Here is a 23,485-nt window from a genome sequence, read left to right as displayed (position 1 = left end):
GTCTGCTCCTCAGCTCCTGTTTCATGTTTATTTGTATACAGATTTGAATATTTGCAACCAACGCAAGAGTAAACCCAGAAACAGTCTCGTTGATATAGCTTTATTCTCTTGTACATTATATATATCATACTAAAATAAACACAAGATAAAAAATGAACAAAGAAACTGTACAAAAAATGTTTATATACTACATCTTAATTACAGAACAGTCTACTGTCCAAAAAAGGCACTAAATTCTGAAATGGGCAATACAGTAATTTTGAACATAACTAGATTGAAGATTGATACAACAGCATTCAGTCTTTCTCAGAGCTATATCGGGATGAGGTGGATGGCGTCTCACCGGGGACACAGACGGACATGGAGACGTGTTGACCCTGACACACCACAAGAGGACGCCCCTTCAGAGTAAGCACCGCTGATGGAGAAGAGCCCGTTATAAGGTTTCAGTCCGTTTCTTTTTCACTGTTTTCTCCTGGAAAAGCACAGAATCTGCACTTCCTGAGCACCTTAGGGTTCTTTCTTCCATCCCATGAACATTTCTGTCAAGCTCGAACACGCTCATAAAATACTGCTGGATTAGAACTTGTACTTGCTAAATGGGCCGTGTCGGCATCTATCAAACATGAAGGCAATTAATAGAAGCTTTTGATACCGAGAGAATAATCTCTAAATGCGCTCTTCTGATTTCTTTTCCTTCCACACAAGATTTATTTTACTATTTCTAACACACACTATTCTTTATTATTGTCACACCAAACCCTTCAAGTAGAAAACACACTCAGTGCTTGGCAAGTGAGGAGTGTGAATCAGTTAATAAAGGAGATGATCAACTCCTGTTTAAGATTTAGTTTTTGGTGTCTGTGGCAAAAACTATTAGTCCAAAACACAATTTTTGTGTTTCCATTAACTTCAATATTATGGCAATGGAACCCAATGGAACCTTGTATTTTCAAACATGGCATCACTATCTAGTGATAAGATAGAATTGTAGTTGTCATCAGAAATATAACAATATATTTGTGACATATCATGATTTTAAATATATAAAGTCAATGTTAAAATGCTACATTTCTCTATGAAGTTTGGTGTGACATTTAAAAATAAAATCCACATTCTGGGGCTTTTATTTCACATGATGTCAGAAGCAACTGTGCTGAACGTTTTATTGACACCAGCCCCTTTATCGCATATTGGACGTTTTGTCTTTTCAAAGTGAGGCTTGCGGGAAGGAAGGTTAAATGTCAAGCTTAGTCTCAATTTTTCATAAGGTGCATCTTTTTTTCTTTAAATCTTTCACAAAATAGCTTACTAGCTCGGACACAAACGGGGGGGGGGGGGGGGGGGGGGACTGCTGTTCAGCCGAAACAAAGGGTGACCCAAAAGAAAAATAAACGGTTTTAAATGATGATACAACAATAAGTCAGGAGAAATTAAAAAGCAAACATAACAATAAAAGCATGTTTCATTTCAAAAACATGTCATTCTTTTTTTGTTTACATTACCATAAAAACTGAGTATAAATACATATTGTTTTTAATCTTTCCACCCTTTCTTTTTGAAACAAAAGGTCCCAGTCACTGTAACGCAGCTTTGTATATATGGAAGAAGTAGAATTAAATAGTTCACTAGACTATAGCGCAGAGCTGGAAGATATCGTACTCACAGGATCCTCACACGAGATTATTTGATAGGCCGCTTTCTGTCCTGGTCGACTGCTTTGTTTAAATCCTGCTTTGTAGAATATTTTCCCACTTATCCAAAACCATCACTAAGGCGGCTGTTCCTTTAAAGAAATAGCTCAACATTCAGGGAAATGTGCTTCTCTGCCTTTTTGTTGTTGTTGCCAAATAGACAACGCTCTCATGTCGCTACGCTAAATAGGAAACCAAAGCTAGGAGTGTGTTGGCGTAGTAAAGATTGGAAGCAGAGGGGGACGGTAGATTTGGCTAAATAAGTCCATGTACTTACAGCTCATTACTTAACACTTATTTCTGGTATGATTAATCCATACAAACACATGAACTGTAACTGGTGGGTGAAACTAAACGTGACGCTAAAGCTAAGGTTAGCATGAAGAATGGAAGCAAGAGAAAACATTTTTCTTCCTGATTCTGTCCTTAACTTTTTATTTGCTAGCACCTCTTTGTTTAAAAGTCTGAAATAGGGATTAGGAAGTAGCTGTTTATGGCCATAATAAAATCAAACCACCAATGACACATAGTCTTATTTTTACCCTTCATTTTTTGCATGACTAACTACCGCATACTAATGAGTGAGCTTTAGATATGCTAATAGGTTTACCTTGAATGAATCAGACTAGCTGTTTCCCAGTCTTTGTGCTAAGCTAAGGGCTAACGCTCTAGTTTCATATTTAGCACACGGACATGAGTGATAACAATCACATTTCCCAAAAGATTCAAACTATTATTAAATCTTCCTCAACCTAAGGTAAAATCTGAAATATCAGTCTCAGACTGACAAAGTGCTAATACTTGACAAACACGGGTCTTAATACTCTGAATGAACATTTCATCTCTGCAAGTGACTTTACAATGACCTCTAGTCAAAGATGGTTTTGAAAATTTCCACACGGGGCAAATAAAATAAAAAGAAAGAATACATGGTTGATAATTATCTTCCAAATCACCACTTTAGGTATCTTGATTCTGATTCAAAGTGCTGCTTCAACCACTGAGGCTTTAGAGATGTAAAAAAACTAAAAAAAACGCATAACAAGTCCTTCTGATGAACTCTTAACCAGTGAATTTAGTCTAATTTCGAAACCACCGATAGGAATAAAAAAATCTTCTCAAAGCACATTTCTTTAGGCGATTATAAAGAGGCAGCGTCACGGAACGAGTAACGAGTAGTAAATAGCTTAGGGGTATTTTATCATAATGTCTGGCTGCTAATACCCATCTTTACTGACACAGGCCAGCTGTAGGGTGAAGCCCACATGAGGCTTCAGTGAACATGATTAAACTACTACGTACACCGAGTTAGTAGAAATCGCTTTGGAATCGACATGAACACCATTTTTAGATTAGTCTTAGCTTTGCCTCTTAGCTTTTTGCTCCAAGCATCTTTTCCTTTGGCATGGATGACATTTAAAACATAGCACAGTTCCCCTTATTAGATTAGCTTAAGTTTGCGTGATTATCACATTGACCCTAAATTGATTCTCATAGCCTCAGGTATTCAACAACAGTATCACTGGGAAGCTAAATACCAAGGCAAAATGACCGTATAGCCAGTCACCAGTCGGGCTAAAAACAACAGGTAAATGCAATAAAAGAAGTAAGAACACTGCTGCTGTTGGATATAAACCTTCACATTAACATGTGCACTAAAAAGTTTATTATTCTTCCCTGTCAGGAAATAAACCTGCTGTATACGGCAAAAAGATAATGTGAGGTTGTCTGTATGGAATTAAGGCTACGTCTTTTTATAGGTTTTCATCCAAGAGCAGCTCTACAGTAGGAAAACAAAGCCATTCCACAGAGGAATGTTAACTATAGAGAATGAGGACAGTGACGGGACAGTTCTGTCTGCCAGTATGAGCCTTTCTGACAGCCTTGGTGCCAGAGAGCGAGAGAAGGAAACGCCCTCCATCCATCTTTCCCAAGACGATGGCTGGAGGCTGCACTTTCCATGAATTGCACAATGAAGAAGGTAACATTTTGAGGGGTAGGTAGGTACCACACCGTGCGGTGAGTGTGACTGAGAACCATATATATATATAAATATGTATTATATATACAGTACATGTTATTACTGAGGTTGACGTTGAGGTGAGATAGACAGAGGATCGGCTCAGACAACTAGGCTGGAGAGAGAGAGAGAGAGAGAGAGAGGAAAGAGAAGAGGTATCCTGTGAGGAGTGTGTCTATTGAGGAAGGAGAGGGGCGAGTTCCTGGGAGACACGATCCCAGAAGAGAGCCAGCGTTTTGGGGTTAAAGCCCTGGATTGCCACCTTGACTCCTTTCCATGGAACATTGTCACAGAGATCAGAGGACATAGAGTGACCAATCTCTGCAAGCTGTGTCAATATATTGTGGAGGGTGGGGGGGGTAATTACTGTTTACATGGCATGTGGGAGGAGGGAAGTGGAGGAGGGAGGCTGAGACAGGCAGCAGTTGGCAGGGGGGGGCTGGCTGAGGGACTGATTCATGAGGTTTACTAAGTAGAATAAGATCAGTCTGTTTTTTTTTTAAGCCCTCCCACGTTTCCAAACTTCTCTACTCCTCCCTCCATCCCGGGTCCCGTGCGGTTCATTCGTCCTCCAGGGACTCCGTCTTGATGTCGCTGGGGACCCCTCCGGTTCTGGACAGGGCCAGGATGGTGTGGTTGACGGCGGCCATCTCTACAGCGAGGGAGATGGGATCCTGGTGCTCGCTGTGTGCTGCGCTGTCATCCTGACACAGGGAGGACACAAAACACAGCGGGGGTTTACAATGGGTCCGGAAAACACCTGCCTCTAGTAGATCGGACCAATATTATACCGGAGTTTTCATTTACTGCTTCGTTTTTGCCATCACATTGATGATCTGACTAAGTGTAATGAGGCCTTGCTAGTCTGTAAATATTTGGCTCTTGTGGCGAGACAGTGTGTAATAAGAAAGGTACAATTCATTTAAAAGGGTAGTGAGGTTAATGTCTTCTGAACCTTTCTAAAACAAAAATGCAAAACAGATAAGCTGCTATCATTCGCATCTCCTGCTTACTACCCTACTACCTACAGTAGTAACTGACATTCTTACATCTGGTATCAACACGCGTCCTGAGAGACCCGATCACAAGTTGCCAGCGTTTAGTAAGTGTGTTCACAGCTGGAATTAAAATGTGTCCTGAATGTCTCACTTGTGACCGGTCTCACGTCCCCGCTCTACATGAAGATATTCACGTACGTCATTTGTGTTGGTTAAGACCAAATTATGTTGTTTTGACCCAGTCTGAACATACAGATGAGTCCAATGTCACTGTTTCTGTGCGTTTGTGTGTGTCTGTGTGTCAGCACGAGAGAGAGGAGAAACGAGAAAGGAGGTGCTGAATGAATCGTTGAATGTGGTCTGGCGTGATTGGATCGCTATATGATCTGAGTGCGTTTACACCTGTACTTAGAGCTGTCCACTTCAGATCAGATCACAAAAAACACATGTTAATACTACATACTAATATCTTGTTACATGTTATGTGGTGCACTGCGGTATAGTAGTAATAGTCTTGGCTAATGTTAGAAGTTCAATTCTCCTCTTTCAATATACAAGATTTCCTAACTAATATGCAAGTTCTCATTCTAGAGGCCATTTCTCTTGTTACTTTAGCAGTGAAAACATATGTAAGCTAAGCAGCCAAACAAGCTTATATTAGAATGCAATAATTATAAATGCAATAAGCTCTCATACTTGTAACTCTAAATTGGCTAAAAGACCGTTATTTGTATTGTTTCCATTTCCATGTTGGATTAGGGATCCAGAAAAAACTGTTGAATCAGGACATCAAGCATCAAACCATCTTCTACATGAGGTGACATCTGATTGCAGTTGAGTGGAAGCTATTTAAAGACCTGCAATCACAGTATTATTGTGGTGAATGGACCTTTTTTAACCTCTGTCTGATTTGAGTTTCTCTTGGCCTCGTTTTGGACTCTGGCTGAGAGCGGTGCCCCCCTGCAGCCACAGACACCGAGACGTTCAGTCACAGACGGTGTAACAAGCAGTCCCAGACTATAAGAATGACCTGATCTGGCACATATGTTTCTGTATGTGTGGGGTTACCTGTGTTGGGGAGGTGGGCTCCAGTCGGTAAAGGCCAAACGGTCGGCTGAGAGGTCTCTTGTCGAAATAGGGAAGGTCACAGGCCTGGAAGTTAATTGATAGAACAACAGAATTACTCAGTTAGTCACATAGCATTTGAAAGTGTGAATTAAAGTTTAATTTAGGAAAAGTATTTCTGGTTCACAGTACTGCTTGAGAAGATTAAATACTGCCCGTATTCATTATTAGCTGCACTACTTAATTGAAACTGGCTATTTGACGTCCAGCTTCCATCAGGTACAGTTTAGCATGTTGTGAAATCAAGACTAATCCTAGAGGACTCAAACTTAAACAGTCCTCATCCGTCGGTTTCTACAATAATACAGAGCATTACTTCTTTCCACTGCTGCAGCTTAGTTTCCATTGGCTACAGGAACAAAAAGAATGGAATGAGCTTTTGTTAATTAATGTGCCTTGAGCAACAGTTCCTCACAAAAAAATAAAGAACTTAATGTGCTTTCAGGATTTGGGGAAAGATGTATTCAGTTGATCTGAAGAAAATGCAGCAGTTCAAAAGGTTTGTTATGCATTTGTATGTGAATTATGTATTTGTGAACAATAATGTGCTACAAGTTGCTGGTTTCAATTTACATGACCTGAACCACTAAGAGGGAAACTAATCAGTCAACTGATGTATTGTTTGGTCCAAGGAAAATGAGCATATGAGGAATGCCCCATTAATAAAAATACAAAATACATAAACCTTTAAACATAACGTTGGAATACAGAGGAAAGGGACCTTAGATGAGTGGTTTAAAGAATGGTCTGGAACTAAAAACTTTTGGGACATTTAATCCCTCTGTACCTGATCTGTGAAGTCATTCCCATCGATGTCGTCGCTGTTGGAGTGTCCTCCAGGACTCTGGACATCTATACCATGACTCTCCAGGATTGTGGCTTCTTGGAGGAAGACGATGGATCGTTAGATTTACGATGGATCACTGATAATATCATTAATTACAAACTGTGCAACGTATTAGTTCTAAATGAACGACATTGTACCCCACAAGTACTTCTATAATTACTAGAGACATGGACACCAGGAGCCACAGTCACTTGTCACGATGCTGATAATATTGCTAGGGAGTAAAAAAAATGCTGGTACCGATATATATACACATCAATAGTTGTAAATTACAAAGTTTTCATATTGGCAAACAAACAACAATACCGATACGTCTGTGAAAGGCTGGTATCAACCAATATATCGTCCGTGCTCTAATATAAAAACTACGCTGCAATGGAAAACTCCCTTAAATATTCAGCTAAATATTTTTCCGTGAATGGCAAAAACAAATTACTTGGAATTTACTTGACACTGTGACAGTTTAACTAAATATAACCAAATAATCCCGGAATAACATCTAAATTTACATTCAAATGAACACATCTGGAACATGGCTGATACCAACATACGACAGCACATTAGTAAAGAGATGATTGTTGTTAACACTGAGCACCTGAGTCAGCTTATAACAGAGGATTTACTTTATAAACCTTTTCGACATCTATGTAAATGCAAGCAGTATTCATTTCACGGCACTTATGGGGACACGACAGCAAAGGTCATCACTGACATTAGGTGACTGATGAACAATCATTACTATAATTGTTATAGTGGGGCGATAAATTAACGGCGAGATATTCAGTGCATAAGAAAATGTTGTTATTAATGTTATTAAAGACGAAATAGTCCCATTAACACAAAGGAGGCAATTAAAAGTGCGGTTCATTGTAATCAAAAGTCTTAGAGGTCCCTCCCCAAAGCCACGTTACCAATGTTGGCCCGTCTCTTGATCTCTTTGCGACGGTTGGCGAACCAGTTGTAAACTTTCAGCGAGGTGACCCGCTCCAGATCGGACAGCTTCTTCCCTGAAACAAATCGCAAGACGCAGGAAGTCTCATCACTCAGTGCATCATGTAACGGATCTTGGGGTCTGTCACAAGGTAAAATCTGTGAACCATATACCCCCCGACCTACTAATAGGGAAGGATAAAAGTATAAAGCTATGTCTGGTTATACTGCCACCATCACACCAAGTACATCAATATCAGTAACTCCCACAAGCAAAAGAACGTTGATCAATCCAGACAGTCTGCGTTACTGTGATCTCACTGCTCCCACGTGTCAGGTTGGTAATGTTTGGCTCCAGCAGGTGAAAATGGTTCATTATTCCCTCTGATGAGAATCTACATCTTTCATAAAGATGCTCATCAGAGTAGGTAAAAGACCATTCTCTCCGCAGAGTCAAACAATCCACAACAAGCTCCACTGGATCCTCTTTTTCAACAGGATCCCTAAAGAACAGTAATGTGCGGTTTCAAAGTAATTGACTGGTCAGATTACTTTGACCAGTCAAAAGTAATCTGACTGGTCAGATTACTGGTTGATCTCTTATCTTGGACTTAACCAGCTCTGGAGCATCTAAAGTTACACTACCATGGTGATTTACCCTGATGAGAGGTGGATGAACTTCGTAGGACTGAAAACCGTGAAGTAAATCTGAAGTTACCCCGATAACCCCAAATCCTGCTTCGTGGTACAGGGCCCAGGTCCCGAATAACCTGGTTTGTGTGATGTACCTGGTTTCTGTATCACAGCGTTGCAGGCGTTTGCAATCTCCTCCCGTTTGGCCTCGTCTGGGTACTGGTTGTCGTTGAAGTAGCTATAAATAGCAGAAGAGCCACACTGATTAAATTCATTTCCCTACACAAGGACAATGTCAACAGAGCGGAGTCACTGCTGTCTGTAACGTACTGTGTGCACAACAACCAAGCCAATAATCTGAGTGTATGACAAGTCACAGGCTTTGTTTTGTCATTGTCTGGCTATTTTCTCAGACAGGTTGCAATGTTTCCTTGAGGAAATAAGGGACAGGTTATGAAACATACTCCCATTTATCATTCCTAATCTATTGCTTTTCCTAGTCCCTCCCCCTTCGCTCACCTCTCCATCACGGCCAGGCACTCTTTCCTCCAAGTGAAGCGACTTCCTCGACGCAGCCGGAAGGTGCCGGGGGCAGTGGTGAGGGGGGGCGGGGTTTGCCTCCACTCCATCTCCTCCAGAGGCAACGGAGCCGGCCGCATGTTGAGGGTGGCACCTAGGGGCGGGACGCAGCAGAGACACTGGTAAGTCACAACCCGAGACGGTGCATCAGCCGGGAAGAGACAGGCCTCAGATAGATACAGTTTGCAGGTGTGTTTGTGATTTGGAATCACAAAACTGCAAAAGTCTGCAATCTGAAGTGAGAATATGAGAATATGTAGAGCAGGTTATGTCAGATGAACTGAGCCCAACACACAACAGCAACGAAAGCCCCTCCCTCATGAAAATGTGTGCGAGAACGCACGTCGCCTTATGCAAATCTCACAATATATTCTGATTATAAACTCCAGTGAATTGTGCTGACAAAGACGCTGCTGCCTCATCTCAAATCATGAACACAGCAGAAAGGAAAACCGCACAAAAGCCTTGATTTGCAATCACAACTCGTAAAACTGGAAGCATAAAGACTAAAAGCCTGGGTATAGAAAGCGTTGCGCAGCTCACCCGCATCGTCATAACCTAACCCGACACACACATTATCAACGTTGCCTATCTGGGTCACCCTGCAAGAGTCCAGGTTATCGGAACAGGCGTGAATAGGGCATCTCTTTTCTCTGCAGCAGTGACGGAGGCATGTGCACGGAGTTGGGCTGAGCCGAGCTGAGCCGGGCTGGGCCCAGTCTGGCCATAAATAGCATAAAGCAGTTTCTAGTGCTGACAGTGCTGGCAGGGCTCCACCGAGGAACATGCCGCAGAGGACAAGGCGTGGGATGGCTGCTGCCTGGCTATAGGTTGAAACATCATGTCCACGTATATACACACGTGCGCACGTTTGTGCACAGTCAGGATCCAAAGACAACAGGAGGCCCATTGTTAAGTGTGAGTTTAAAGTTGTGTGCGAGACAACACTAAAATACTTTTAGACTGTGACTCTTCTCTACAGCAGCAAACTAAAATATAACCAACTCACATCCAAGTTTCATTTCGGTCACATATGTAAACTTTGCTTTCTCTTGAAACAGGTTTGAGAAGACTTAAATCTCAGTTGTGTCATTAAAGTGAGAAATTGTGACATTAGCCTTTAAAAACTGATCTAAAACTTCTCAACGTCTCAAAGTTGATGAGACAAGTTTTAAAAAGATTCTATGCATATTCATTGATTAGACCTTTGGCCTTAACTATGAACAAATCATAATGAACAAATAAATCATTCAAATGAATGTGAAAAGACCCTCGTAGCAGCATAATAAACATTATAAAACTGATGCTGTTCAGCCAAAGTGTTTCCTCATATCAGCTCTCAGAAAGTTTGGGGTCATGTTTATCTGTTCATATGTTTATCGATTGTTTCTTTGCTAGTTTCCATGATTTAGTGCATCAACATAACGAACAAACGTGGCCTTGTTTCTGATTTGGCAACAAACACAGCTTATAGGGTTCATACAAAATAAATTAAAAATGAATATTTAAGCTTTTCTTATCTTCTAAGGCTGGTTTTGTATTTAGAATAAAAAAGTCATTTTCTTATGAAGATGAAACTCTTATAAACCCTTATCTTACAAACTTTAAACTTACTTGCTATGTATTAAGAATAAGTCAGTGGCAGAAAAAATTACATTTTGATTATGCATATTAAGTCAATGATTACAGGCACTACTTTCGCAAATGCATTTCTTGCTTCAGATTCGTGAGCCAGTCCAGCAAAAATAAACCTGGCAGGAAAAGAGCCGGGCTCCTACAAGTCACATGGATCTGAGGGACACCCAGTCACACCAGCGAGTGGATGATGTCCAGCTGCTGGAATATGAAACAGATGGACGCTCATCTGCTCAAAGTGACGCTTTTGTCGAGCAGGCATACGGAGAACTGAGATGCAGGGTTTGATTAGATTGACAGAGGGAGAAGGATCTGCTTTAAATTGAGGAGTCACTTGTGCTGATTAACTGCATCATGGGTTAGGGTTAAGGGTTAGGATTGTATGCAGAACCCCCTCAATATTGGAAGAGCAAGGCTGTTTCTTTTGTTTTCACAGGGACGATGTGGTTTTTTAGATCACAAGATGAATATGAGCAATAAACATTTAGAATTTCATGTTTTCACTTCATAGTATTTACATCTAGATGTGTTAAATAACTTAAGAAGTAGCACGTTTTGTCTGAATACACCCATTTTTAAAATGAACAAAAATACTGGGACATGTCACTGACAGTTTTTTCTTGTTGTCCAGCTGTTGCCTTTTAGGTTGACTGTTTGAACATTGAAAAGCTCTGAATGTTTGCTCTTGGTTTTAGGCTTAAGATTTATCCGTGAACACTGTTTATTGTGAAAGACCATAAACCAACATTGGACAGATGTGAAAAAACAAAGAACAAGACAATGCACACACGACACAGAACTTTGAGGGGGAAATTAGACATCGCTACTTGACCAATTCAATTCACTGGACTTCACTCCATGAAGATGAATTGAGAAAGAAGCAATAACCCTGAAACAACAGGAACTAAAAGAGGCTGCAGGAAAAGGTTGAAAAAGGTTAACAAAAGTTTGTAAATGTTAGTGAGTTGCAGACTTAATGCAGTTATTGCAAGCAAGAGTTATGAAAATATGAAATTGTCTTTACTTTAAGACCAAAGCTCATTTAAGACATGCAATGAATGCTGCACATTTTCCTTACATTTTCCAGAGCGACTGTATGTGAGAAGTCAAATGTCAGAGGCTCCAGACTCTCTCCAGAGCGATGTCTGAAAACATCCTTACATTCTGCTCACCTAAAATTAGGTCGGTCTAATAAGAAAAAGGTGCTCCGTCCTAGGTTGTTTACTACATTTAGTCATAAACAACAACAAGATATTTTGTCTCATATTTATCTTAACACAGGAACAGGCTTTAGCCATTCCAATACTTTTTGAAAGAAATGTAATAGACCGTCACACTTCTCTGAGCCAACTTTATGACTTTATCATCACTGGAAATAAGTTGCACAAGTGTCCACCTAATATCTTGCAAGTCCCACTGGTGAGTTTATTGGGACCCACTTGTTGACTTGTCTTGACCTTAGATGGCTTCATGTGTGTCTGTATACAGTTTCTATTAGCAGGAATCGTATTGGTTGAGCTACTGCGACTATTCGTTTATAGAAACTAAAACAGAGGAACTGGTTCTTTAGGGTGGTTTTCCAGGATGCTGCTCTCTTGCCATTATACCACATCCCCTCATATTCTCTGATGATATTTCTTACACCGCAGTAGCAGTAGTCAGCTCCTACTATCTGTGGCTCTTACGACACTGCTCTACTCTGTCTCCATCAGCCTCCACTTCTTTACACGACTCAAGCTGCTTGTGCTCACGTACAAGATATATCACGTGGAACTGAGCCATCATATGCATCACATCCCACCGCACCACATGTACCACAGTATGCTAACTACTTCTACTTACATCATTAACAGCCCAACAGGAAACTGCTGGTAGCTGAACGTTTTCCCGCTGTGCTTTTTTTCTTTGGAGCCGTTTCCCTGCTACCACAACTTAGTATTCACACCGACTCCATGAACTTAGTTTCTTTGGCCCCGTTCAGAGCTGGTATTAACGTCCGTCCTGAGTAATCCGATCACAAGTGGACAGCGTTAAGTTGGTGTTTGTGCAAATAATCATGATGACATTGTGTTCGTGAAGACAGAAGATGTGTTTTTTTACCCAGTCAGAGTTTACAGATGTTTGTGTGTGTTGGCGCAAGTTAGAGAGAGAGAGAGATAAAGAGCGAGCGTATACAGGAAAGAATGCTTGCAGCTATGAAGCAAGATTGGAACAATTTAAGAAAAAGTATCGCGGCCCCTCAAGTTTGGCCCATGATGCATTTGCATTCACACAGTGGAAAGAATGTGGCGACATATGGTTCTCAGGAACCTGAAGTTAGTGCTGTCCACTCGGATCACTCAGGATGGATGTGAATACCCGTCCTGAACGTGGCCTGGGATGACCTTGACGATGACACTGACAATGTTGGCCCTGTTTGCGAGGTTCACACGCCTTCATCTTATGTTTACTTGGAATATTTATTTTGTTGCCTTTTGCATACCACACCATCCTGGAATGGGAGGAGAGGAATCTTCTCAGATCCTCGTCCAAATTTTGCTTCCATTTTAAACCACATACCTTTAATAAGCTGGACAAATAAGAGAGAGAGAGAGGAAATGTACCTGGTGTGGTTTTCTCCAGCGTGTACCAGCGGTAGAAGGCCCTCTTCTTCTGCTCGCTTAGGTCAGAGCCATGCTGCAGCAGCCAATGGGAGATCCTGCTCTGGCTGATGCCTGGAAAGCAGCCAGACATCGAATTACAACAGAGTGTTTTGCATCAACCGCCGGCACAGTCTCTAGACAACCCTTAGAATAAGTCAAGAGAGACAGAGTGGAATACTAGAGGAGAAAACTCTTTTCTCTCTCCTTAGCTCCGACTTTATTTCTTCCCCAATCACTTGTCTCTCTCTCAGGCTGCAGACGCACAAGCACGGCTGGGCACTTGCATTTGTTGGTACTGATTACCTCTTAAACTCAACATTAGAGTTTGACTGATATGGGGTTGTCACTAGAACATTACAAAGATCCAGTCCAACTCCAACCATTCATCTTTGAAAACATCCAATACAACTTCTTCAGATGCAACAAGAATCTTTTTATTACATTATTGAAAGGCAAATCATTTTATTTTTCTCTTATCAGAAGGCTATATTAGCCTAACTGGTCCTGGTTAATGTAGTATCTTTCAAGTCAATTTGCGTTTTAATTTTAAACTTCATTTGTATTTTAAATTTGTTATGTGCTTGTCTTATAAATAGATTTTGGGGAATTTTTATAAACACTCAATATCATATCAATGATGTTTTTATTCTGTGTATTTCACCTACGATTAGGAGAAATGTGTTTATTTTCACCTTTTCCAAACTACTGTCCATTGTCCCACAATAAAACTCCAGCTCAGTTTCAGTGCATCCTGTTTGTAGCTCAAATATAAAACCATATCCTATTTTACCAAAGAACGTCTTTATTGAAATGCTCACAACCCTGCCTACTAAAGAGCCTATCAGATTTAGACTCAGTAGAGGAGGTTAATTCTGGTAGTTTAGCCATCTTTGACATTCAGCTCTGAAACAGAGAACAGGAACTAACTGCACTGCTCTGCCCTTCATATTCCCACTACACATACGCAGGTCATTGAAAGCAAAGCAGCATTTGTGAAAGTTAACAACATCCTTTCATGATGTTATCCTTCTTGGCTCTCTGTACGAATACATATAAGTGATTGACTGATAAAATGATATTCGACTTAAGAGGCTTCTCGACTGATGATTTGAATCATCACTGTTTTAGAGGAAACTCAGCAAATGATTATAGGAATCCACAAAGGAATGGAGCATCTTAGCCTTCCACCTGAGCCAAAATAAAATGCTAAACACACGCATGCAAATTAACTTGAAAAAGAAGATGCAAAAAGTGGCATCATTATTGCAACAGAAAACATCTAAAATGAATAGCGTTGTTCCATAGCATGTCAGAATGTGTATACATTACTCACCGGTAACTTGTGCCACGACTGCCTGAGAGATCCTCCTGTTCCCCAGGAACGCTTTGATCTCCTCCTTCACCATACTGCTGTCCCTCCTGCTGACACACAACACGAACGAGAACACAGCCGTGCCATTTAATACACTGTCAGCAGCAAGAGCCTGAGCACCAATGTTTTATTCTACACAAGCCCACATACAAAGATTCACCTAAAATGTGAATTTAATAAAAGGTGTAAAATCGAACTGACAGACTAAGAACAAAACGATGAGTTGCAGAGATAATATTCCTGGATGACTGGACAGAATTTATTATCTACTTCCTTCATTTTTTATGGTTTGAGCAGGACTTGCATGTTTAATTCTGGTGAAAGCTGCTGTATCATCATTGACCCAGCACTGTTGATGATGCGCTCCTTTACATCAGACTTATAAGAGCTGTGTACGCTGCAATGACTGATGCCTTTGTTTCATGTCAGATAATCTATGTGCTTTTTTGTACTTCACCTATTTATGGGAGAACGATTAAAATAAGGCTCCATTTTAGTCTGAGCTGCATGCTGACAGCATTATTGCTGTAGTGTTCTCTGGTTTTATGGCTCCCACATAATCAATGCTGCATTTCAGAGGAATACAAACGGGCTCTGAGAATTCAAATGAACTGAAGCACCATCAACTTATCTGTATTTTCCAAATGTATGTGCTGGACAGGTTTCCACTATCTTAGTCGTCAGTGGGGAGAAAATAAAACATGCAGAGACATGCAAGATTGGAGGGTGCTGAGAGAACATGTGCAGTCACACAGTGTACCCACCCTGCTTTTTGGCATCATGCCCAATTCCCTCCCCTACACCCACACCCACACACACACACACACAGCTTATGAATGTCTCGGCTTTAATTCCTCATCCTGCTACAGATTGTGAACACCTGTCTCATCCTGACTTATCCATACTAATACTGCACACTCTTCTTTTTTTCTTTTCCAAACACAGGAAGGCATTTCCAGGAGGCGCCTTCACCACCCAACTTTAACAGCACTGCTGCTCAACCCATACAATCACATCCTCCTTTGAACAAGTCAGTATCCCAGACTCACACAGTCAAAATGGAGAACGCATCAATGTCATGAGAGCTCCATATTTCTGAAATGAAAATGCGTCACGACTCTTGACATCCGGCATCAATATCCTCCACACCAGCCTCCTGCGGATCAGGCTAAAATTAGAGCTCAAAAACGCTGCTTGTATCGACACCAGCGAATCAATGTGGCACAAGCTGCTGTACAAGACTGAGGGAGGGTGGGAAGTGGAGGAGGGAGAAGGGCGGAGGTGGAGGTGGAGCGGGGGGTTGACAAACTCAAAAGGCCGAACCCCTGCAGAGACTGAAATGTGCACTTAAAAGTGAGACAAGTCAGAGGGGCGCTGTGGGATTGTTGACAAGCTGAAACCTCGTGTCACGCCCCCGCAGCCCTGCTGAGCGAGACGCTGGAGAGGCCTGGGCGCGGCGAGGACGAGGGCTTTTGAGCGCTTCTTAACTTCTCGGCTGTCTAAAGAGGCCATGTAATTTAATGCAGAGGCAGCATGAATGAGCAGTGGGACAACCAGAGCAGCGCCGGGGATACAGCCTTAGCTCTAAGTGTCAATTCTTATTCTGACTGGGCAGCTGGAAGGCAGCAGGAGCCCACAGCAGACGACAAACGTGCTAAGTGCAAGGGAGGAGAAGAAGAGAGGAGGTGGCTAACATGTGGACTGTGATGGAATACGATCACTGAAACTGCCAGAGTAACGAGCTGTAACTAATTACTGACGTGATTTCAAACATCAGTGGTTACTGGACGTTAAACGTCATCGGATGTTCCTGTATGCAATTTCCTGTAGTTTGCAGAGGTGCACAAGTGAAAGTTGTGTTCTTTCCCCCTCCTTGGGAAATTTTCTCCAACGTTTCCCGCAAGACACTTCCCCTTTTTATGCAATAATATCTTTCCTGCCTGCACACATTATCTCAGCAAGAATGCCTTCATGATGCCCTGTTATTTTGATATAGTCCATTACAGGATGTACATCTTCGTGTGGTACATGCTGTTCCAAGACAATGTACTAATCACAACTGTCATGTGGTGCTGCTGTGCTCGAGATTTGGAATCCCTGCTAGCTTTTCCGTATTTGTTCAAGTCTGAATCTTTAGCTGTCAGCACAGTTAAAAAATGCTAGTGAACCGTTTCCAAACTCACAAGAGAACTGTAGTGAAGGCTCAGTCCTCCATCTAAATCAAGCGGAAATTTACCGATTTGTCAATTAGTCAATCAGCAGGAGGTTAATCAGCAACTACATTATCAGTTGCACTAAAGTCCTTTCTCAAACCAGACCTTAACCACTTCGTAGTCACACCCTCAGCTCAATGAAGGAACCTTCATTAGGCGTATAGTTTAGTACAAATAAAGTAGCAAGCTTCAGGACGAACTTCCTCTCCTCTCTACGGCAGAAACACTCCCACATAATAATGTATTATCTGGCTTATAATTCTAATGTTTGTAAGCTGCTTAGTTTTTTTCAATGTTTGTACAGGAAGCCACACTGACATTTGCACAGAGCTCCTTTACCGATCAACTCAACTCAGTGTTCTGTTTGTGCATGTTTTTGTAAACGTGAGTAAAACTGCTAAAAAGAAGATTGGACTCCTTTTCATGCATTTTGCATATTATGAAGGGGGGGGGGGGGGGAATACTGTAACACATTGTTCCCAAAACTCTTAGTACACAAAGATTCATGGCTATTTTAGCTTAAATGTTCCGAAGTTCAATGCACATCATAATGTTGCACAGAAAATGTGCAGCGTCTAGACTGAAAATGAATGTGTCCCACTGGTGTCATGTTTCCATCCCTGCCGATTGGAGACAGAGCTGATAATGTGCGTCTAAAAGTCATTTGAACCGGGAATGAATGACGATTGTGTCCATTCACATTGCAGACCAGTGGGAAATGGGTTAAAGTCAGCATTGATGCAGACTTGCTTGTTGTAGAGTTCTACTCCCCACTATTTGGAATGGGACAGCACTCAATGTGACAGACCCTCCACGCAAACATGCAAACCGAGTGGAAGAGGATAGGGAGACGGTGTAAGATGAAGGATGTGGTCTGAAAAAGGGCCTGAGTCACCAAGTCTTTTTCATGCACAGATGCCAGTTATTGAATTGTTCCAGCGTTTCCACTGTGAGGATCTGCAGCTTTGTTTTGCTTTACGTGTTAATCTCGGGGGGTTTGATTTAATTGTTTGACAAAAGAACATGTGAAGACGTCACATTAAGCTTCCGAAAAATGTGATGCGAGAATTGTCATTCTCTGACTGTTTCCTATAAACCAAAGCTAATTACATTGATCCATTGAGAAAATAATTAGAGAATTTATTGACAATAACAACAACTATTTGCACTGCTATAGTCAAGGCGTGGTTTCCTGAATACTGCACGATTAAAGGGCCAGCTCACTGCACTGCACTCAAAAATGCAAACTGTATATCATGGCTCCATGGAGCCCATACGAACTATCACTAACAAGCTTCCTTATCATGAACAAATAGTTGGTTCAAGAGAATTTGAACAGCACTGAGGGCCAAATGTTGGTTCTCACCCGGCAAACACACTTCAACTGCAAAACTTTGCTTTGCAGAGATACCACTGAGATAATAAAACATGTACGACACTGCAAACTCTTAATTTCTTGTGGCACCAATATTAGTGGCATTGGTTTAACTACACAAATAATGATGGCATGGAACTCACCAATGATAATCTTTTCGTTACATCACTGAGCATTAGTTTGGTTATCAAAACTTTTCAGCCTTTCCAAATGATGACAAAGAATAACAAAAAGATTATGTGATCAGATTCTGTGGCCATATCAAAGTGGCTCAGCAGGTATCTCAGCCATTTTTCTTACTCGGATCAGCTGCTTAACTCTGGTGAGTAATGTTTTCTCTGCAGTTTTCAAGATATGAACTTTGAACCTCTGCTTTAAAGGCTGCATGGACAAAAAGTACTCAGAAAAAAGAAAAGCAACAATTCCATGGCAAGTGAGAAAACTTCATCTGCTCATGAAGTTCGTGTTATAAGCTCAAAAGCTCGAGAAGTAAATGTGATCTAACTTATTTGTGGCAAATTTGTTTCCTAAATGTCAATTTCCAAGGTCAAGAATAAACTTTGAAGCTCAGTTTCCAACAGCACCCGCACATAATGGAGCTTCAGTGGAGTTTCCCGTTGGTACCATTTAATCAAGCCTGATATAAACTGTGCTTTGTTCTCTCCTCACTGTGGGCATTACAGCCAATAATGAAGAATCCCTGACGCCAACCAAGTGGCCACTGCAACACTCAGGCAGTTCCAAGTAACAATGCATCATTCAGAAAGGATGGATAATAGACGTCAATATAGCTTTTAAAGGACCTTCAATACTTTCTGTACAGTGTCCTTTATACACAAGGGTAACACAATGGATTAAAAAAGAGAACTCATGAAATACTTGAGAACCACGATCTCTGATGACACACATAAGGTTACATACATGTTGTCTAGATCTGCAAGTGCCAAACTAAATTTGGACAATTGGCCCCAAGGAAAAAGTTACCAACAACAAGTTATAGAGCTCACGTTGCCCGGACACCACTGACCTGATCATTTCCTCCACCTTGTCGTCAATGTCCAGGTCTTCCTCTGTGGCTTCGAACCCAAAGGCCCTCGCAGCGGCCGCGCTGTTCACAGGATACCGTGGAGGAGACAGCTTCCCGTTGGGTGTAGCAGCTAAGCTATCGCGCCCGTTCTGCGACAGCGCCACCAAGCTGACTGGTGATGGCAGAATGGCGGAGGGCGGTGGCGGTCCTGGAGGCGGGGAGGTGTCGTAACTGTTGCTAGGAGACAGCGAGAGTCCCCCGCTGCTGCCGAGCTGCGTCTGTGTGGCGGTGGAGATTTTGGAGGTTGTAGAAGTGGCGGCGGCCGCAGAGTGAACGCCAGCGCTTCTTTCGACGTTGCTGATGGCGCCGCTGTTGCCGTTGCATGTCACGGAAGAGGTGGTTGTTGCCGAGGCAGTGTTGTTATTGTTGAATGTGGTAGTTGTGTTCGAGGCAGAATTGTTGTTGCAGGTGCTTGCCCCGCCTACTCCGTAGGAGGATGAGGAAGATGAGGAAGAAGAGGTGCGGCGACCAAACTTGTCGCCATGCTCCCGGTCCAGCCGGTCCAGAGTGTCGAGCGCATGCAGGATCTCCTGCTTGGTCATGCCGGAGCGCCGCAGCCGCTGCAGCAGATCTATCTGCTCAATAGTGAAGCGCGGCTCCTCGCTAAACTCAGACATCCTGCTGCTGGATGAGAGACAAGACAGACAGGTTGTGAGACAGAGGAGGAATAAGATGAGGGGAAAGGAAACAAGAAATGCAGGGGGAAGTTAAGGAAAGGAAGTGGAAGCTCAAGATGTAGAGGGGAAAACTGGAGAGAAAAGAGAGATGGAGAAAAGGAGGAGCAAGGAGGAAAGTCAGGCTGAAATGAGACAGATGAAGGGATGGAGAAGGCAAGGAGAAAATGAGGGGATTAAGTAGAAAAGACAGGAAAGGAACAGTTGCAGAAAATGAGAAAGATGGGAGAAGGGAAGTGAGGCAGAGAAAGGTAGTGGAGGAGAGTTTGAGGGGTAAAGTAGAAAGAGACGGACGGGAGAGGAGAAAAACTGCAAGAGGAAAATAAAGAGGCAGCAGATAAGAAAAGGAAGACAAGAGCGAGAGATAGAAGTGTGAAAGAAAAAAGGGAGGGAGGGGCAGGGTATAAAAATCTGCTATTTTTGGGAACCAGCAGGCAACACACGCAGAGTGCCAGAGTCACCTTGACAGCTGATGCTATCTTAACATTCTGACTGCTGTTCTTTAAGAGCTACAATACATCCCCGGCTCGGCACACCACCCACGCTGTACGTTTTTCATAAGCAATTTGCTGTGCTCAAAATCAATGCAACTGGAATCAGACTGCGGCAGATTTTCCATCGTCTGTGCCGGCCCGACCTTATGCTGATATGATAAATGGTTTGAAAGGGGTCACCTGCATGCTTAAACATCCATGTCAGACGAAACAGCCCAGAGGACAGGGGGGGGGGGGGGGGGAAAGACTGTATGACCTGAGAGTGCATACAGTGTTTTAAGGTTATCGTGTAGGAAAGTAAGACAAGTGTGGCGAATAGAAGCTTGAGAGGCTTTTAAAGAAGAACATTTTTTTCAGACAGATAGAGGGAGAGTCACTTTGGGTCAACACTGAAATACTTCCATACCATCGACCAGCTTCATAGCAAGGGTGAATGTGAACTAGTCTCTTAAGTTGTCATTAGAAACTCATATGGAACACTACTTAGGTGTCAATCATTATCAAGCCCAGTTGCACTGCATAGCCTGTCACATTGCAGACAGAGACATCAGACACATGAAACTGTCCCTGTCTGACTGCTTTACACCAGAGCACCACTGCTTTCGACACACGTAGACGCAAACGCACAAAGAACGTCAATACTGTGATTATGTGCTATTCCAATGCAGTCACGTAGTGTGTGGTAAAGCCATGGGTGATAGATCATTGATCAGTCTGTTTAACTATTCACCAAGTTAACTATTCACTTTGGCTCAAGCTGGTTTGACTGGTTGAGACACATTGAGCAGAGGAGCAAAAACTCAACCTATTACAGATTCCATTCTTAAACTGTGGGTGAAACAGCACAGGGTGGACAGGTGCTAACCAAGAAGAAGAAGTATCAGTTTAAGACTGATTCTTCATTCTAACTGAATGTGAGAAGATGCTAAAGCAAACTTTCCTTTATCCACATTCTTGGCAGGTTTGATTATGAATTAAAAACGAGTGAAACAAAGTTCAAGACGTCAGAGATAAATAAAAAATATTAAAAAAAAAAAAAATCACAGCTCCATCGTTCGATTATTCCCCATGTAACCAGCACTTAACTACAGGCTGCGTGCATCACATGGTCCCACCGTAAACCAAACTCCTGTCCCGGTCCTAAATGTGACCCTGGTCCCCGCTGACTCTTTCCCCTCCATGTGTTTCTCTGTTGCTGTCTCCGGGGCCTGCAGCAGCAGCAGCAGGGGGGGGCACCAAACATCGGCGGCTGGAATCAGCGCAGCGGGCGAGCCGCCGGTGCTGATGCCAGCTTTCACGCCCTTTGCCCGAAAGCTAACGTTAGCTAAAGGTTTCTGTCGCACACGGACGATATCCGCTACCGTCAAAGCAGCCGGAGTCAAAGCTCTCTAACCCATAGTATCACTTTACCTTCCTCAGCACCACTTTGCACTGACACCAGCCCGGACGCACCACAGAGGACGATAACCACTTCGACACGGGGGTATTTTGGTAGCATCTGGGCTGATTAGCATAACTGGCTAGCCGTGCCAGCGCCGACAGTAGCTGTCGTTAGCCGCGGACTGTCGCGGGGCTAGCGGGCGTCTGATATTAATAACATCACTTTGAGCGGTGCGCGCAGCTAAGTACGAGACTCACCTCGGTTCAGATCGTCCGCTCAACCATTTAACTTTGCAACTAGAGCGAAGAGCCGCTGCGTCTTCCACCGCAGCCGAGACGTCCAGCTGTCTGACGAACGGTGCCCTGTCCGACCCGCTCCCAAGGATTTCTAATCAGAGGCGAATTATTTGCCTCTCCGCTTTGTCTGTCTGACAACAGCCATATTGACAACTAACACCTCCAAGCAGCTCTGAGGGAACTGTAGTCTCCCTCTCGTCCGGGCCTCCACCACGCGGCGGAGCCCATCGCAACGAAGACTACAAGTCCCAGAGAGCAAAGCGCGCGTGGAGCTGATGGCTCACTGATCTACAGTTGTCACAAAAGACGATGCAGTTTTTAATGTGGCCACAGAAGCAGAGGACGGCTGCTCCTCTTCACCCTGAGACTCCTGCTGCTGCTACAGCTACAGGAGTCAACCAGTCAGGGTGTCTGACACCAATCCACCAACACTCTGAGCTAACTGATCTGTTCACACATGTTTTTACAGCTTTTACAAAGTTGTTGCTCGATTAAAACAAGTAAAGGAATGTATGCTTTTACTCAAATGAAAGGATGCGAATTAAATTGAAAGTGTAGTAATCAAGCCAACCATAGGGATTAAAAGAATGTCCGAGGGAGAGCCTCTGGAGTTTCAGCGGTCTCTCTCCACCTGGCCCCCTAAGTATAAAGGCTGAAGAAACTCCGGAGGAGCCTATGTGAACACACAGCAGGAGGTCCTCTGCAGGACTCACTGCAAGCAAGTTTTTCGGGGGGAGTGTTGACGCTTCTAACACGCAAAACAAAACTGCCAGAATGAAAAAGCGGAACCATACACGTAGAGGACACAGAGATCCAGAGAGCTTTTGGTGGTAGAACCGACATCAGCCTCAATGTGCCGTATGAAACACGTCATCTCCGCAGCAGAATGAATATACTTGATCCTGCCTCTGTCTGGTGCTCCTCCTCTCACCTGAATCCTCGGGAGGATTTGTTATACTTTTGCGAACGTGTCTTAGCAGAGCTGCCTTGTTTGTTTGTGACAGTCAAAGTCTGCAGAAAGTTTGGACCCGTCTGTGAACATTCTCAGGAGTTAATTGTTAAAAATGGCCTGTGTAAATTTAGGGCCCCTTTATGGCCCCCAATTTAGAAAAATCCTTGATCCGCCACTGCCCAGACTCCCAGCTGTAAGAAGCCTGCCTCAGTAACCACAACATTATTAACTACACAGTCAATGCATGTTTGTTAGGACTCATTATGAAAGAAAGTAATGGATATTTTCAAGCCTGGATAAGCAACTGCAAAAAGAGGGAACCGCTGCCACAGCAGGGCAACACACCCATAACAGCTCATGTTTGCAGATGAATAATGTGTTAGGTGAGTCTAGAGACTAGACCCACCTAAATTACAATCCTTGCAAACATACAAGACCATTAACATATTTTATTTTAATTCTTAAAGTTTCCGGTGTGCTGAGCCAAGCTGTGTATACTCAGCTGGGTATAGCATGAAGAGGAACAGCAATAAGGAGA

The 23,485-nt window shown here is 42.7% G+C and overlaps 1 protein-coding gene across 6 annotated transcripts; it reads right to left on the bottom strand.

Annotated features, from left to right (window-relative positions):
* Position 1: 1 nt before the first annotated feature.
* hmbox1b (homeobox containing 1 b) lies at positions 2–22,200 on the bottom strand. 6 transcript variants are annotated; one of them, XM_053445954.1, is made up of 11 exons: positions 21,957–22,088; positions 19,091–19,774; positions 14,437–14,522; positions 13,065–13,175; positions 8,767–8,920; positions 8,403–8,485; positions 7,596–7,691; positions 6,625–6,719; positions 5,779–5,864; positions 5,605–5,693; positions 2–4,420 (listed from the first exon to the last, which is right to left on the bottom strand). In XM_053445954.1, the coding sequence occupies exons 2-11, from the start codon at positions 19,765–19,767 to the stop codon at positions 4,275–4,277; spliced, it is 1,623 nt and encodes a 540-aa protein (XP_053301929.1). In that variant the 5' UTR covers positions 19,768–19,774; positions 21,957–22,088; the 3' UTR covers positions 2–4,274. The 6 variants fall into 6 exon arrangements, with proteins under 6 accessions (XP_053301929.1, XP_053301924.1, XP_053301927.1 ...); XM_053445949.1 differs by lacking the exon at positions 5,605–5,693 and having other exon boundaries at positions 2–4,418; positions 5,781–5,864; positions 14,437–14,525; positions 21,957–22,200; XM_053445952.1 differs by lacking the exon at positions 5,605–5,693 and having other exon boundaries at positions 2–4,418; positions 5,781–5,864; positions 6,625–6,716; positions 14,437–14,525; positions 21,957–22,200.
* Positions 22,201–23,485: the final 1,285 nt, after the last annotated feature.

The sequence above is a fragment of the Pleuronectes platessa genome, chromosome 17 (genome assembly GCF_947347685.1).
Source record: "Pleuronectes platessa chromosome 17, fPlePla1.1, whole genome shotgun sequence".
Lineage (NCBI taxonomy): Eukaryota > Metazoa > Chordata > Actinopteri > Pleuronectiformes > Pleuronectidae > Pleuronectes > Pleuronectes platessa.
Note: the sequence above shows the minus strand (reverse complement) of the source record. Positions and strands in the feature narration are given on the sequence as shown.